Source organism: Camelus bactrianus, chromosome 4 (assembly GCF_048773025.1).
Source record: "Camelus bactrianus isolate YW-2024 breed Bactrian camel chromosome 4, ASM4877302v1, whole genome shotgun sequence".
Lineage (NCBI taxonomy): Eukaryota > Metazoa > Chordata > Mammalia > Artiodactyla > Camelidae > Camelus > Camelus bactrianus.
In genome coordinates, this window is record NC_133542.1 from 53172025 (window position 1) to 53189621 (window position 17597).

At 43.8% G+C, this 17597-nt stretch overlaps 1 protein-coding gene across 2 annotated transcripts in view; it reads right to left on the minus strand.

The window, feature by feature from the left end:
* ABCA1 (ATP binding cassette subfamily A member 1) overlaps positions 1-17597 on the minus strand; it is a 126866-nt gene that overhangs the window by 103792 nt on the left and 5477 nt on the right. For both annotated transcript variants that reach the window (XM_010952969.3, XM_045515259.2), the window contains exon 2: positions 2877-3039. In XM_010952969.3, the coding sequence (XP_010951271.1) occupies positions 2877-2942 (66 nt within the window). In that variant the 5' untranslated portion in view covers positions 2943-3039. The remainder of the gene's footprint in view (positions 1-2876; positions 3040-17597) is intronic.

Below are 17597 nucleotides of genomic sequence, written 5' to 3' on the forward strand. Positions count from 1 at the left end.
TCTAGAGCCAAGCCAGGAGGACCGGGAAGTAGCTATAGTCAGCACTTAAGATCCATAGGCTTAAACCTTTTGTGCAGATAAAGCAAAGCCTGCTAAAAGCCTGTAGGGCCACAAGGAAATTGGTTCTGGTGCTACTTTCATGACTGACCCACTCTGGACCCCTGCCCCGCTGTTGCAAACCCCAGTCCCATCCACTGTACAAGGAGCAGGCCAGATCTTTCCAGCTCCGACAAACTAAGCATCTGCAGCCTGAAATAAAGCACTTTTTTTTTTCTGGTTCAGCAAAATACATTTCCTGTAGAAATCAGGAAGGGAGGTAAGGACGACAAGGTAGTAGGCAGTAGGTGTATAATCTAGAAAAGCCCTTTGGTGTTAGGATGCTAAGTCCTACTACCTCCTTCAGCAAGAACTCTGCCACAGGGACAAAATTTGCCTTTGACTAAGCCGGCCTATCTCTCTAACCATAACTCTTCTTAAACCCAGAAGCACTATTGAGCAAGAAGCAACAAGACTACCAAAGACTGGCCCAGTCTGGATGGCCCAACCCCAAGTCCTGTTCCAAGACTCTGTGCTCCTGATTCCTTGGTTGACCTGGGGGAAATCCTTTCCCTGCTTTGTGCCTCAGTGTTCTTATCTGTAAAATGGCAGGTTTGGACTAGACTATCCTTGAGACCTTTCATCACAAAGAGGATACAGCTCTTTCCACCAGTCGCTGGCTAATGGACACGGCACAGCAGAGACAGGTTCCCATCACATGGGCTGCTGCCACCAGGATGAGAAGAGGCAGGGGACCTGGACCACACAGTAGCTGAGAAATGAGATTAGGAGATGAACATACAGGATGTGAGGACGCCAGGACCCGGGAATAGCCATGGGAGGCAGGGACAAAGGCAAGGAAGAGGTTAGAAACTTCAAGATGTTGAGAAAGGTAGAAAAAAATGACACTACTGAAGAGCAATTTGACAGTGGTTTAGAGTACCAACTCGAGAGTCAGATTATTTAGATCTGAACCCTGCATGTGCTCCTGACTGGCAGTGTGGATCTCAGACAAATTGCTTAAACTCCTCTGTACTTTAAGTTCCCCAGTTATAACACAAGGAAATAGTATTACTTTGTAGACCTTAAAAGGATTAATCCAGTTAACAACCCATTTTAGTGCCTAGCATATGGAAGCTCATTCTAAGTGTTTGCTTTTATTATATTATATATTATATAATATTCTGGTATTATTATTATTATTATTATTATTATTATTATTATCAGGACAGATAGAATATGCAGATTCTAGTTCTTACTCTCTCATTACTGACCTTGGGATTCAGCTCTCTACAGGCAACATGAGGGACTGAAAAATTACCAGTGTTTCTCAAAGTAGAATACGTATATGTATACATTCATGAGGGACTAATAGGAATTCTCCATGAGGACTTTAAATATTTTGTGTTTTCATTTCAATGGTCATCTAAACAAAGGTGATTAAACACATCTGGATTTTCTGAATGCCTACTTTATAACCAAGTTCTGGCACACGATTTCAAGCCTAAGTTTACATTTGTGTTTGTGATTGTATTTGCACCAATATAACTGTAGCAGACAATGGAAAAGGCACAGACACAGCTGCTATATGTGAATGATGAGATTAGACCAAATGAAAGCCCAGTGGCATCAAATGAAGGTCACTGAAAAAAATGGTAGGAAAATTGAATCATTAGCATATAATAATATAGACTGTCCAAACTCAAGCAAATAAGCATGCACTGCTGTAGTCGCATTGTTGCCTATAATATGGCTTCAGCTAAACAGCCTCAGCTGTCTTACTACATTAATGGTGTTAATTTGAATTGTATTGGTTTTGCAACTTTGCATTTAATTTGTAAGTTTGTATGGGTCATATGGTTGTATAATACAAGGGGTTTATGTCCATTTTAACATATGCACATATTTAAGTAATATTATAATAAAAAATAAATTTAGTGAACACAAGGGGACCTTGACATTTTTCTTTTAAGGAAGCTCCAAGCATTATTCTAGTTTCAGAAACACTGAAACTATCTCCAAGATCCCTTATAGCTCTTTGAGTCTAAGAAAGATGATCATTTTGGTTACAGATGTGTTTTCATGAGGACAACCAACTGAGGATGCAGGCTTAGACTTCAGGAGACAGAGATTTAGAAGCCTACAGAGGAGTGCAGCTAAACCCAGGAGACCAGACGGGATCTCTAGGAGTGTTCAGAGAGAGAGAAGCCAAGAGCTGATGCCAGAACTTCAGGGAAACCACCATGCCTTATAACGTTCCCCTTCTCATGGATTCACCTGATCATCAAAGATGACCTCGGGATTACCAAAAGGACCACTGTCCCATCCAGAAATGAATGGCTTAGAACCCTCCAGAGAAATAAAACAAATCTCCATTGTATATTCCTCCAGGCTTGCAGTCAAAGCTGAAAGGAAAGAGTCCTCACTGACACAAAGAGATCCAGCCTCTGATCTCTAAGAGCTGGGCCATTAATTCACTTCATTTTCACTGGCCAGAAGCCATCAGGTGCTCCTGGAGAGCCAGGGAGCCCCCAGGGCTGCAGCAAAAGGAAAGAGTAAGATGGTAAAGGGGCATTCTGTGCCAGATTCCAGAGGTCAGAATTCAGGCCTGGGCACTTGCACAAACTAAAGCTACCACTTCTGCCTGGCTGCAAATCTGTCCCCTATGCGAAGCAGTGGGGCTAGATCAGGACCATGCAGTTCTGTGTCCACCAGGGCCAGATTCACTCCATCACTTGAAGAAAACCAAGAAGACTCCCTTTCTCTGCCTTCTCTGACCCCCAACTCAAAACCAGGAAGCAAAGCACGGGAGGCCCCCCACCCTAGGACCCCAGGCTTACTGTCTGTCTTCTTCGGAACGTGAGATTCTTCCACAGCAGCAACCTCAGCTGAGGCCAGCAAGCCATGTTCCCTCAGTTGGCACCACGCAGCCTGCGTGCGGCTCGGCAGCCCGGGGAGGAAGTGGCTGGAGCGCACAGCAGGGACGCTGTGGCTGGTCATTAACTGAAAGATAAAGCAAGAAGGGACAGTGCTGTCAGTTTCTGCTGCAAAACCATACACCCTGAGGGCTGTTGCTCCAGCCCCCTCATCTGAGCCCTCAACACCCAGGTCTGCTTCTCGACTGCTTCCCAGGAAGCCACGGGTCCCCCACTTCCAGCTGCGGGGTCTCTAGGAAACAGGGCTTCTGGAGGTTTTTTGGTGGCAGCTTGGGAGTGGGTCATCATAATCTGAATCATTTGAGCTCCACTGGTGGGATCATTTGGGAAGGAAAACTGCACTTATGAAAGCAGACCTAGGTGGGCAGTCTTAGATGGCCAAAACACTGAGGTTGGAAATGGCCTATTAGAATCCCAGTGACCTCCTTCGCTTCTCTAAGAAATTGCTTCCCCTCACAGAAAATGTCAGCAGCACTTACAAACTTTGCCTCAAACCTGGAGTGACTTATGCTGCAGACTACATTTTCATCTGGCCACACAGTTGAGTCCTTGCAATGATAAATCGCACCATCGATAAAGCAGTTCCTAATCTGGAAAGCCACAGCATGTCTTAGATAACTGTGAGTAAACACCAAGGAAATGCCACGGACACCTGGCTCTCAGGTGATGAGGACAACCCCAGTGTTCTGTGTGTGTGTGTGTGTGTGGAAAGCAAACAATATCCTGTGGAGAAACAAGTCAGCTAAGGCAGACAGAGAGCATCGCCTGTGAAACTGACAAGCTCCCACTGTCCGGACAGATGCACACTTTTGGCTCCACCTGCATCTGCACACAGGGCCCAGCTACTCCTGGTCAGGTGTGACAGGTGCCTCCCTGGAGGACTGTTTGGCCATGCTGGAGGGAGGGGAGGTTCTCGTAAACAGATACAACCTTCTGTGTGTCCCAGCTGCCCCCTCAACAATGGTATTTATTTAATGCTGGAATAATCCTAGGTAGCCATACAAGAATTAAAGTTGGGCAAAAGGCAGAAAATGAAAAGCAGAAGAAAGGAGGGATACACAGGTCAAATCTAGGTCCTGCTGCCACTTCACAGTCATGAATGCTTGGTAGAAACCAGAAACCAGGCCTCTAAAATGGCTCATTTAATCATTATGTCCTCTACTAGAGTAGAGGTAGGGATGGGATCTTAGCCATGAGGAACAGACTGCAAAAAGAGCTAAGAATGTAGTGACCACCTATGGATACAAAACCAACTACTGGACTAAAAATCTGTGAGTTCAAATCAGACCTCAAGGCAAAGGTCAACCTCTAGCAGGATTTAACCTTCTTGGCCCCGACCCCACAAGGACTTGGATTTAAAACTCCTACAGAACAGAGAGGATGGGGGGGGGGGGGGCGGTCTGCAGCTTCAGAGAAGAAGGACTGACACTACTATCATGTATTTTAACTCATTCATGGACAAGCCAACAAATCAAAAATTCTTCTGAAATATCCAAGCCTTATGACCTATTCCTTTTCTTTATCGTTTGCTCAGCAAAATCTCTAAGACACAGGACCTCCCAATTTCTCACTCCAAAATGAAGAGGCGTTAAACCAGCACTGTGTCCATCTGCAGTTTGTTGTTTAAAGACGGCACTAGCCTCCGAGCACTGAGAGCCCGGGTTTGATCATGAGACGCAAACCAGTGACCCCAAACGGTTTTGAAAGTGGCCTGGGACATGGTATGCATTCTAGAAACACTGAAATAAATAATTAGCTAGATTGTTCTCATGCAAAAGCTGCTCTCCAGAAATCACTTCGTTGATTTAGAAACTACAGGAATCTTTTCAAATCCCCAAGGTAACAATGAGGAGGTTGGAACAAACGTTTGTAATTAAAAAAGGAAAATTAACCTAGTAGAAAAAGCCCAGACGGGAATTAGGCCCAGCTTCCCAACTATGTGCCCATGGCCAAACCTTTATGCTCTCTGAGTATCAATTTCCTCATTATTAAATGGGGGAGACAATACCTGCCTTGCATGATAGTCAATGGATTAAATGAGGTAACATAAATAAGTTCCCAACGAAGTATATGGCGCGCTGGAAGTGCCGAAGAACTGTGCCAAGTTCCCTTCTCCCCACTTTCTTCCTCTGGTCTATCCATCCTCAAGCAGAGAAATGGTTACATCCTGTCCAAACATTCTGTTCTACTCCATTATTTCTAGCAAATCCATTGTGGGTTTCCAGCAAGATAGGAAGGGCAAAGTAGGAAGAATGAAACCAGAATGGCCTGCTGTGAGAGACCCCCTAGGCCCAAACCAGGACACAGAATCCCCTCAATCTGAGTGGAGAATCTCAGAGGAAAAGAAGACACACCTCTATAGAATGTTCACGAGAAGAGACAGGCCAGGAGGAGTGTTTTTGGAGAGTATCTTCCTAAAGCAGACATGGGTTCTGGCCATGAGACATGCAGAGAAGTTAGCAAGAAGTAGCCCAGAGCAGCAGTAGAAGGTTCTGCTCCAGTTTTGCTGGGTACAAACAGGCCGCCTTCTTGCCCCACTTCCCCCACCCTCCTTGGCACAGCCCAGCCTCCCGCATTCCCTCCTCCCACCTCAGAACACAGTGACCATGGCTGGGAGCAATTTTATCCAAAGAGGAGGGTTTGGCAATGCCCGGATTCCTCTGTTCAGGTAACTGAAGCCAAAGGAACATTTCTACATCAGTTTTCCAAGGAAGTGAACAAACAAACCAAAACCAAAAAGAAGGCCGTACTCTGTACTAGATTTCTCAGTGTTCCCAAGCCAGTAGCACACTTTCTTCTGCCCTGATGCACACTTCCAGTAACTGGCTGGACAGGGTCCCACCTCGCCATCATGGACAGTCGATAAGCTGCTCTCTTCAGGCTCCTCGGTGACCACAGCAGCCACTTCACTGGGTTCCCTGCCTCCTGTCTTGCCCTGCTCCATCCATTTATCACAGAGCAACCAAAGTTATTCAACTAAACCAGAGATCCAAATACACCACTCCTCCACCTAAAACCTCCTGCCAGCACCCACCGCCCTGAGGACAAAGTCCAGTCCTCATGTTGGTTTCACTGCCTTCCTGATGACTCCAGCCTCCTCTCAACACTTCCACCTCCTAAACCAGGCCCCGGAAAAGGATGCACAGGTTCTGGGTGGGCCGCCGCTCTCCTACCCTGGGATGTCTGTGTACTCCCTGTCCTGAAACCTCTTCTCATCACACTGTCAGCCTGGCTAACTTTTCCTCAACCGCATGTCTCCATTTAGCTGTCACCTGCTGGGGTTCCTGTCCCAGCCACCTCCCCCGCGCTGGGCGCAGTTAGGAGCCCCTCCTGGGCGCACCCCAGGCAACCTCAGTCCTCCCTGGCGTCACCACTGCCACATTCCATATCTGCGGAGCATTCCTGTCTCTTTATCGCAGTTTTCCCTAGTCTGCAAAACGGCATCAGGCATATCATCAGCCCTTGGGGAATACTGGCTTAATTAATGAACTCCGAGAAGTAGAGTTTCTGAATGTAGGGGTGGTGGTATTCCTGGGCCTGTGGTTAACCGATTTCTCAAGCTTGATTAACTCATTTAGGCAAACTGTCCCCAGAGAGGGGGCTCTGTGTTCACCACACACTCGTGATGGCCACAGAGGACTGCTGAGCTTCCCAGGTAACTCCCAGGACATCCGGAAAGTGGAATTGAATCTAGGTCTGCTTCCCACAAACACCAGGTTTAGCTAAGAGCAGAGCAGGCTCTCCCAAGGCCAGAGGAGCAATGAAATCTGCTTTCCACTGATCTTCCTGCCAAGTCCGAGGCACACCCTCTCCAGGCCTCCTCGCCACCCAGACAGATCACCCTTTGCCAAAATTTAAGATAGTTTCTGCACTCTTAATAGTCTTTTGTATAGTATGGACCTAGTGGAAGTGACTGTTCAAATCTTTGGCCTATTTTTAAAATAAATTTTCACTTCAAATGCCACTGATATTCTAAAATTATTAGTATCTGGAGAATACCACAGCCTGCGAAACCATAACCTTCTCAAATAAGCAAAGGTCATTAGCTGCAGAGAAATGCAACCTCAGCTAAAATCACAATGAGATGCCACCACATACCCACTAGAACTACTAAAATTTTTTAGATTTAAAAGCGTTGTAGGGGGGCAGCTAGAGCTCTCATACACTGCTTGTAGGAATGTCAAATGGAACAGCCACTTTGCACTCTGGCGGTTTCCGGTAAAGTTACACGCAGACTTATGATACAGCCCAGCCATCCCATTCTGGGTATTTACCCAAAAGAAATGAGAGCATCTGTCCCCACAAAGACCTGTATGTGAGTGTTAACAGAAGTCTTATACGAAATAGCCCGAACTGCAAACAATCCAAATGTCCTGCAACTAGTGAATAAATTAAATTGGAAAACTATTCAGCAACACAAAAGGACCACGCTACTAATATACGCAACAGCATGGCTCAAGCTCAAAAGCTGTATGCAAAGAGAAATAAGCCAGATAGGAAAGACCGAAAATATGAGCCTATATATATGTCATTCTGGAAAGTGAAGCGGTGGGGACAGGAATCAAAGCAGTGGTTGCCAGGTGGTGGGGGAGAGGACAGACTGCAAAGAGCGCTGAGTGATGGAAATATTCTACGTCAGGACTGTGGTAGTGGTTATACAGCTATATACATTTATCAAAACTCATCAAACTGTACATGCAAAAAAGGCTAAATTTAACTGTACGTAAATCACACATTGATAATCTGACCTCCCCCCTCAAAAAAGGTTTGTGTTCTATGATAATAATAAACACCCTCCACAAGTCAAATCATGCCTTTAGGAGAACTAAAACCTGCAAAAGGTAAAGCCTGATTGTCGTGTGATTCCCTAGGAAGGTAAAGAGAGAATAAAACCTTCATCCCCCCTTCATTCCACAAACAACGGCAGCTCTAACTCTGCAAGGCTCCCGTTAGCCACAGCAAATACGCATCGAGCACCTATTAGGTGCAGATGCTGTTCTAGACACTGGAGCTTCAGCAATGGACAAAAGAGGCAAAGTTCCTGCTCTCATGAACTTCTATTCTAGCAAAGAGGTGGAAAGTAGACAAGTAATTGTGTGTTGTTAAGGCAGTGGGTGGTAGGAGCAATGACGAAAAATAAAGCAGAGTCAGGAGGTAGAAAGTAACGAGGGGGTGAGTGACCCCTTTCTTTAGGACGGTGAAATGAGAGATTGCGTCATGTGCTAGTGGCAAAAGGGTCACCAAGTGACAGCTGGGGTTGTGAATTCTTTTAACTTTTCCCTAAACCAGAACCTGAAGGGCCAGACAGTCTCAGTGATGCTGGCAAAAGAAAAAATGTAGGTTCACAGGAGGCTTGGTGTCACGGCGGAAATGAAAAACCCCAATCAGCACGTACCCCACAGCTCCCCCACCCTCCTCCTCACCAAAATGTCTGGCCCTTTTGAACTTCATATGCAAGTTCCAGAGAGAGATGAGACATATCAAAAAGAAAGAAGGAGAGAGGGAGACACGCAAAAAAGACAAGGTGGGAGGGTTTTTCCCGACTTGGTAAAGTCAAAAGGAAAACAGGAACAACTTCCCGTGACTGCCTTCGACCCTTCTGAGGCATTAAATCTGTTCTAGGGAAATGCAATAAGGAAAAAAAAAAAACTGCACGTTTGCATTGCTACCAGAAACTCTTAGCTTGTGCAGTAACAAAGGGTCGGTTGCTCTTTTCCCTTCCTGCAAGAACACTGCGAGCACGTGAGGCTGAGCTCCCATCTGAGGGTGGAGGTGCAGCCCTTAGCCAGCATCTGCTCCAGGAGGGGACAGTCTTCAGTGGGAACCACGCAATCGCCACTTCTCCCAGTGGCAGAGGAGTCGGCCCCTTTGGCAAAAGAGGACAACCTCACACAAGGCCATCCTCCAGTTGACAGAAAGAGTTCACGGTAGCTTTGGGGACCCACTCCCACCACACCCCAATCTTACGGAGAAGCCAACGCCCCCAGAAAGCAAGCGGCTTCCCCAGACTCACCCCCTAGAGGTAGAGCTGGCCCCCAGGTTTCTCAAGAAATAACCTGGCCAACAACTGTTTCCACTTTCCCACTGCTATGTTCCTCCTACAATTCTGTTTGCTCCACTGAACACATTTTCCTCTGAGTTCTACCCAAACAGTTCATAAACCCAGAATACATGGTCAGCAACCAATTTCCATTCTTCGAAAACAGCGGTGTTGTAAGAGCTATTTCTCTAATTTTTTTTCACATTGAAAAGTTAAAAAATTTTTTTTTTATTTTATACAATTTTTAAAGGTTACTTTCCATTTACAGTTATCACAAAATATTGGCTATATTCCCGTGTTGTACAATACATCTTTGAGCCTATCTTACACCCAATAGTTTGTATCTCCCACTCCCCCATCCCTATCTTCCCCCCTCCCCTCCCTACTGGTAAGCACTAGTTTGTTCTCTGTATCTGTGAGTCTACCTCTTTTATGTTATATTCACTAGTTTGGTGTACCTCTTTAGAATCCACATATGAGTGATAACATATAGTATTTATTTTTCTCTGTCTGACTCATTTCACTTAGCATCATGCCCTTCAAGTCTAAATTTTAAATAAATAAATAGAGAAATAAATATGTGTGCATGTGTTCTGTTTTGTTGGACAAATTTCCACATAGTTCCTAGAAGTGAGACAAAAGTTAAAACCTGTGACAACAGTTATCAGCATCTCTCTTGACAAAACCATTTCTAGATGTCTTATCCCAATAAACAGCTGGCCAGTACCCTGCAAAGCAGTAGGCTGATTTAAGGCAGGATTTAACTACGTCACCTATGAATTGTAAACGTGCTGGTGTTAAAGCTTAACAGATGGCCTCTTCATGAGATGTGGGTGCAAAAACAAGAATCACAGGTGTTGGTGCATCTTATCTCTGGGGAGATGTGGAGGGTCCCCTGGAATTAGGATATAAAACCCGTAAGCCCACCAGAGCATGCTTGCTTAGAAGAGGTCTGCTCTCTAATTGACCCTCTGAGCACGTTTCTGGATCGGTGGCCACATTCAGGGAAAAGGCTAGTGAGGTTACTGACGGTCAGAAACCAGGCTGGAACAGGCTCACTGCACCCACGATTACAGGCAGGGCACGGCTGCTAGGGCGGAAGAGGGGATTTTGAGTCGTTCGTGATTTCTCCCAGGCTGACCCATCAGCTTAATTAAGCCTGAAGTTAATCTGACTGCCTCCGTTTCTTTTCTGGCTTCCAGGTGCCACGGAGCTCTCTACTTGTAAACCAACCACGCTAAGCCTTAAATTCTACCACCTCACGCTCCCCAATCAGATGGTGGACCCACAAACTCAGTGAAACTGCCCCTAGTTGCCATTATGAAAAGGCCACGGCTAGTATTCAATGACTCTTGAAATTGTGTTTCTACTTAAACACTGACATCTTAATACTCAAATTTGAGGAGGAAAAAAGTGTAAGAAACCCTCCAAGAGGAAAGTCAAGGGTAAAAGGAAGCCAGCCATTCTATCCTTCTATAAGATTCTCATTATTCTAGAAGAGAATTCTAGAATTCTATTCTGCTATCACAATACCTGTTTAAAAAATATAGACCCAATGAATTTTATCAATTCTAATAATCTGAAACTCAAAGGGACCTTCTTGAAAGTACCAAATGTATCAGACTTATTTGATTATTTGTAACAATAAGTGTATAGATATAAATGCACATTCTTCTTTCACCCTGGGATACATATTCAATATCCTGGACAAAAGTATTTGCTAACAGCTAATTTTCAAAATGAGGGCTATGACATGAATACATCAAAACTGAAAGTTAGAGGAGATACATGAACACTGTACAAATCTGAAACCAGCCTTTGAGAAGCATCATTCTTCATGCTGTCAACAATTCTATTTTAAAGGAGATTCCAAAGCTTTAAATCTATTTCTATCATGTCACTGAAATTGGGACAGCCAAAGATCCCATTTATCACTCTCAACATGCCAGTTGCTACCAGCTACAACAGTCTCTCTCTAGGACTTCTAAAACAATCAAGAGCCAGGGTTTCTGAAAGCAAATCTGTCCCATAACCGAGTTCTTGTTTCATCGTTGCAGAACTATGGAGAAATTCTGACCAAATGTTAGAGAGAGCCCTTCTCCCCCTGCTGATTTCCACAAAACAAACACAGAGCAACCTTCAAAGGAAGACTTCAGCAAACAATACAACTATTTGCTTTTTCCCTGGTTGGGAGTATGGAGCACATAGGAAAAAGGAACCTTTCCCCTAGAAATGAAATACATGCCAACATTATATGTCATAGAAAACAAAATCAAATTTTCTCAACCACAAGCATAATGCCAAAATAAGAGGGACATGCAAGGAAGGAACTATCGAAGTCACCAACACCCTGAGTTATTCAGAAACACAAGCAAGCCAGCCTCCATGAGCAATCCTTTCTTTGCAGAAAAACTGGACTAGATAATATTCCCTCTTGTTGTAGGAAGGTTTTCTAAGAGAATTTTAGGATAAAAGGTTTAGTGACTGTATCAGCAAAAACCATTTTGTTTGGTTTACATCTCTGAAGGGTTAGCATTTTCAGATGTTCAACCTTCTCTCTGCCTCAAGAGTTTATTTTTATAAAAGTGCTCAAAGGACTCGGGGACAAACCCCAATCCCTTCACTGCTACCCCCTTCCCATGGGCCTCTGCTACCACCGTGCAGCAAACTCCCCCAGACATCCTTAACTCTTTTATGTTCTTGAATTAACTCGCTCAGTAGAAAGAAGGGAGGTTTTGGAGTTAGAGAAAGCCAGGTCTGAATCCTGACTCAGCTACTCACCAGCTCTGGGACCCTAGGGATTCTAAGTCCCTGTATCCTCTCCATAAAATAGAACTAATAATGCATATAAAACATTTAGCCAGTTCCTGGAACAAAGCAGGTACCCAGTAAAGGGCAGCTATTACAATGATTAGTGCTGCTGACTTTCCAGGGTAAAGCATTCATCAAGGGTGGGGCGCAAAGTGGGAAGTTTATTAAAGGAATCTCTTTTCTCTCTCCTGTCCAGAAACAGTACTATCTCCCCCAAAGGCTTTTCCACAGCACACTGGAACTCTGCAGTGCCGAGCTCAGTGGGAGATGAGTAAGGGTTGCACTGGTATCCCGGTGCCACCTCTGCCATTGTTTTACCATAAACCCCGCTTTGGGGAGTGTCCACCATCCACTATTCTCCCACACCAGTGCCAGTAGGCTCCTATTCTCCACACAGGCACACAGCCGCCTTCCTCCACATCTTCGGCACCCAGCTCAGTTTTCTTCTCCACTCCACTTCTCCAACCTCTGGGTCAGTTACCTGTTTGCAACCTGGACCTTACAATCCCTCCATCCCTTCAGGTTTCCCTCCAATCTTCTCCAGTGTACCAACTGCTCTGGCGATCCCTGCTAAATTGTAAGCTGGGTGCAGCAAGCTACCGTGTCTCAACATCTTCCTATCCTCTGCCACATTGAGCCCAGGGCCCAGGATGATTCGGTGCTCATAAACATGTGTGGAATGAAGGCCCCTGAAGTCAGCTCTCAGAGATGACAAAAATTAGGTAAAGCAGGTTCACTATGGTAACAAATCAAAACGTCATTGAAAATACAGGTTCATATAGCCTGAAACCATAACAAAATTTCCAGCTGTGTTGAAAGAAACACGAGTGAAACAGGAGTGCTTTTAATTTGGTTTTCCTCAAAGCCACTCTAATTTGTTTGGAAGGACGTTCATTTTCACTAACTTCATGTGAGCAAAGGAGAATCTGTGATGTGCCAGACTGAGGCTCTAGGAGCCCTGAAAACATGCCAGCTAACAAGAACACCTCCCCTAGGAGTTCAACCCCAAATCTAAGACTGGCAGCACTGGTCAGAAGCCTTGAGCTCTAAACCCATGGCTCAAGTCAAGAACTCACTCAGTGAAGCATACCAACACCTGGATACAATTTTTCCACCACAACACTTTAGTCCCTTTACCTCTGCCAAAACAAGTTATTTCATCTCCAGGCTCTTGTCCAGTTTCAGCTCACAGCGTATGTGACCAAACCCAGCCACCTTCTCCAGAACGTCCTCTCTCCCCAGCCAGCTCTTGAGGCAGTGTGGGCACAGGTCATTGTCTGCACTGCCTCCACTCCCGCAGCCTGGTTAGGACCAGTGGGCTAGGTAGTGAGGACCTGGTAGGGGTTCCAGGGCAGGCACAGAGGCACAGGGTCTAAGCCCCACTTCGTAACTGAACTTCATAACTGAATTCCTTCTCTGTAACAACCAAAACAAACCCCTCTGCTGGCTAGCTGCCTCGCTGAATTAAGAAAGAGGAATAAGATCACAAGTTTAAATTCACGGATGTGTGATTCTGAAAAACAAAAAATGAACGATGTTACCCCTTTTCAAAAAAACACTGGCAACGTGAACTCCATTATTTGAGGTCTGGGAGGGTCTTCCCAGAAGAAATTGATTTGTACTATTCCCATATTATCAAGATTCTGAGTATTCCTTCCAGAAAGAGCTACTGTCATTAAGATCTTCACAAATCAAACATTTTATGTGCCAGATTAAAAAAAAAAAGTGCTCAAGGAAAGATGAAACTAAACTATTGGGTGGAACCCCTGCTGGCCTCTTTTCAACTGTGATTTATAGTGGCATTTAAAAATGCACACACTCTCATCTCCCAAGCGACCATGTGCTAAGTGTCTACACCAGGGGAGCACCAAGTCCCCAGTGGAACTCTGCCTAAGGACAGAGTGCCTTGCTGGTCTCTGCAGCCTCCAGGGGCACATCTGCTCCCTTAATGGAGGGCACTGGAACCAAGTGTCAGACAGCCCTCCATGTGCTCCGCAGAGGAGAAAGCCTCATGGGCATGTGAAATAGGACTGGAGTTAGAAACTGTAAAGTTGGACTAATGCCACTAAATTTGCAAATCTTGCAACAGGACTGATGACTGAATAAACACTGCTTGACCAAAGGCTTTCTTTATCTTGAACTCAAGGTCCTTACTATAATTAACACAATCATTTAAAGTAAAAACAAACAAAAAACCTATCTTTAATCACAATTAATCCTAAACAGCCAAAATTAGCAAAAGGTTTTGTACTTTTGCATAAAGGAAACAGTCCTCAGGAAAGACCCAACCTTTAGGACTTCTGTGGAGGTTTCCTTCTGATTCGAACTTATAACCCAAGAGCAATTTTTGAGAGAGGGAAAAAAAAATCTGATTGAAAAACCCATTAAGATTCAAATTGGACCAACAGACAGAATAAATAACCGAGGCCAGTCCAATAGTCAAAGATTCAGTATCCATTGTAAGCTGAAAGGATAGACTTTTATGAACACAATTTTTTTTTCTCTCCCAAAAGGACACTGTAAATATTACCGTAAATTCTGGGACAGTAGTGAGAAGCCTGGATTAAAAAGGCAAGAAGCTGAGATTTTAAGTTCCAGTTCATGACAGCTGGGGAGTGAATTCAGGTAAGCCATCCTACCCCTGTGAGCCACAGAGCAGGAAACAAAGACTAGAGTAGATCTACTGAGTTCGAAGAACACTGCCTGGAGCTTGGATATCAGACCTGAGCTCGAACCCCTGGCCCTGCTGTTACCGAAATAGATGAACCGCGAACAAGTTATTTAACTAGTCTCTGTATCAGGTGCACCACCTGAAAAATGGGGCAACCTTAGTATTTCCCCAAATGCGGGAAAGTTACACAAGAACTTAGAGGACTTTAGGGGATGGACACAGTATACAACAATCACACAATGAGAAAATGTTCTTTTCAGCAATTCTTTTTTATTTTCTTAACTGAAGTACAGTCAGTTTACAATGTGTCAATTTCTGGTGTACAGCGTAATGTTTCAGTCATACATGTACATACATATATTCATTTTCATTCACCACTTCTTTAGCCTTTAAAAAACTGTATTATATCAAGGGGAATTGTTTGGTTTTCCCTTCGACGCCTCTTTAACATATGCTAATTTTCCTTTTTTAACAAAGTGAGAGCAAGTCTCAAAGTCAGCTTGTGCCTTCACAAAGCAAGTTTATTTTATAGGCTGTTTAAAAAAAATTTGTTTTCTTTTTAATTGTTTAAAAAATTACCTTTTATTTGAGACAACGGATTATCAGTTTTCAATGTAGAGGACCAATGCAAGGTTAACTTTTTAAGATATATGTGTTGATGATTACAAAAGTGTAAGTCAGTTGAAATAACTTGAATGGTTTACACGCCACCTATCTCAGGGTTACGGCGAGGACTAAACCGGGTAACAGGGGGAAGGCCCAGCCTGGGCTGTGCTCGTCCACCCACGCTCGATGGGTAAAACTTCAGACAGTGACGAGTAAGACTAAAGGGCACCGTGCAAACAAAAGCCAACCACAAAGGACGGATGTGAGATCCCAGAACGATGAGGAGCCAAACAGTAGCAGGAAGGGGTTCTTCAAGTAGAAATCAGAGAAAAGAGGGAAAGCATAGCAGGAAAGTCCGTTAACAAATAGTTCCTGCGCCAGACGATGCGCTAATCACTGGGGAGAATCTGAGTACGCCTCTTACTCCAGGACAAAGCTGTCAAAATGGTCAGTCTTATTTCAAAAAGCCCCGCATGCCAAGCTAAAGATCATCATGGTGGCAGCAGAAACTTCAAAGTCTTTTAACATCTGTTCAGCCCCTAGTACTTTACATGGTGTTTGAAAAATGTTTGCTGAAGAAATGGATTTCAGTTTAATGGTGTTTTTGTACATTAGCCATAGACAGATATATATATATATGTATATATGTATGTGTATATATAGAGAGATACATAAACATGCACATATATACATATTTTAAAAATATTACATATTCCTCTTCCCTCCTTCTTCCAGTACCAGAAATCACACCTCACCCCAGCTAAGGTAAACTGTCACTTCCATCCCAATCCCTGCATCTGGGAGTGGAAAAGAGTCTACAGATCAATCTAAAATCATCATTCTGGGCCTTCACTTTCTCTGCCTTTCCAAGGAAAGCTGCAGCTTTCTTCAGTGTTGCTTTTATGTCAAACTTGGATCATCTAAATACCAGATCCAATCGAATTCAGGCTGTCATCCCCTTGGGGATTTGCTTCTTTGAGAAAACAATCCTGGTTTGACTCTTGGCAAAAACAATTATTCCCAGCCAGGCATCCTACAGAAATGTTGCGAAGCAAGTGTAAATAGGGTTGTGAAACCCAGACAATTTCTTAGCAGTTCCTCCCTCCTGTCCAGCCCACCCCAATTCTGAAACTTCTTCCTCCTTTTTTCCCTTCTTTCGTCGAGTCCTAATCTGTTATAATCTCTGAAACAACAAATTCAGGGCAATGCTTTTGACAACTCTGTGGCTTGGACACCTACCTCCAATGAGAGTTTTCTGAGATACTTAGAAATATCCTTATAAGGTCAGTCAAATTCTTATCCTTTCTTGGAGGATGAATGAGTCTTAAAAGTCAGTTAGCCTTTTTTCTATCACATATGGGCTTAACAGAATTATAATATACAGAGCAAAACCTATACCCCAAAATGGAGATGTCCAGGATGGAGGGTCCAAATGAATATTTTATTTCAGAGAAATTCTCCAGATGGTGAGTCGGAGCCAAGAACAATGTCTCATTGTGTCTCACTAAAGCATGTTTGCTCCGTTGAAATTTATTGAGATAAACCAACCCTCCAACCTTTCCATTTCAGATGAAACTCCCCCTCTGGTTCTATGATTCAAGTCTTCGTCCACCCAATGCAGATAAACAGGTAATTCCATCACCTCTGTCTCTTCCTCCTTCCTCTCCTCCCATCATCTTCATTTCTTCCATCATCACTCTCAACAGAAGTCTCTTATGCAGTCCCTGGGTGTTTCCACTCTACCTCTCAAAATCCACATGATCTATTACACGAATGCTGAGCCTGTCCCTCAGGACACATCTCTAGGCAGCTCCCATCAAAGAATTACCCTCTTTCCTAAATATAGACCTAGGGTGAGAGGATATAAAAGCTTGAAGGGCTCTTTAAAAGTCATGTCCTTCAGCCTCTTTCCTTTCATCAACAAGAAACTAAATCTCAGAAAAGTAAAACGACTTGCCCAGGGTCACATGACTTCTAGTAGGTTTCTGGAATTATGTGTAGAATATAATCACATGTCAAATTGTATATAATTATATGTAAAATTTGAAGTGTACATGCTTATGTATATTTTTTTTCTGATGAGACAGTCAATAGCTTTCATCATATTCTCCAAGTAGTCAAAAATCCTCTCCCAATAAACGATAACCACTGATTGGTTTTATATATACAAAACTTTTCCTAGGAAGTGTCCCGTACTAAACACCAGTTATCAGGCGGGAGTATAGCTTAGTTAGTAGATTGCATGATGAGCATGCTTGAGGTATTTGGTTCCATTCCCAGTACCTCCAGTTGAAAAAGAAAAACAAAAGAGAGAGAGAGAACACCAGTTATCATAAAACATCTTGACTTCAAGACTAGCCAAAGAAAATTGTTTAACTTCCAAATGCTTCTTGGAAGTTGGATTTGGCATAGAAAATGCTGTAATTCTAAACAAATACACACACACATACACACAAAGAATGAAAAAAAAAAAAAGATCCTATACATAAAAGTTTAT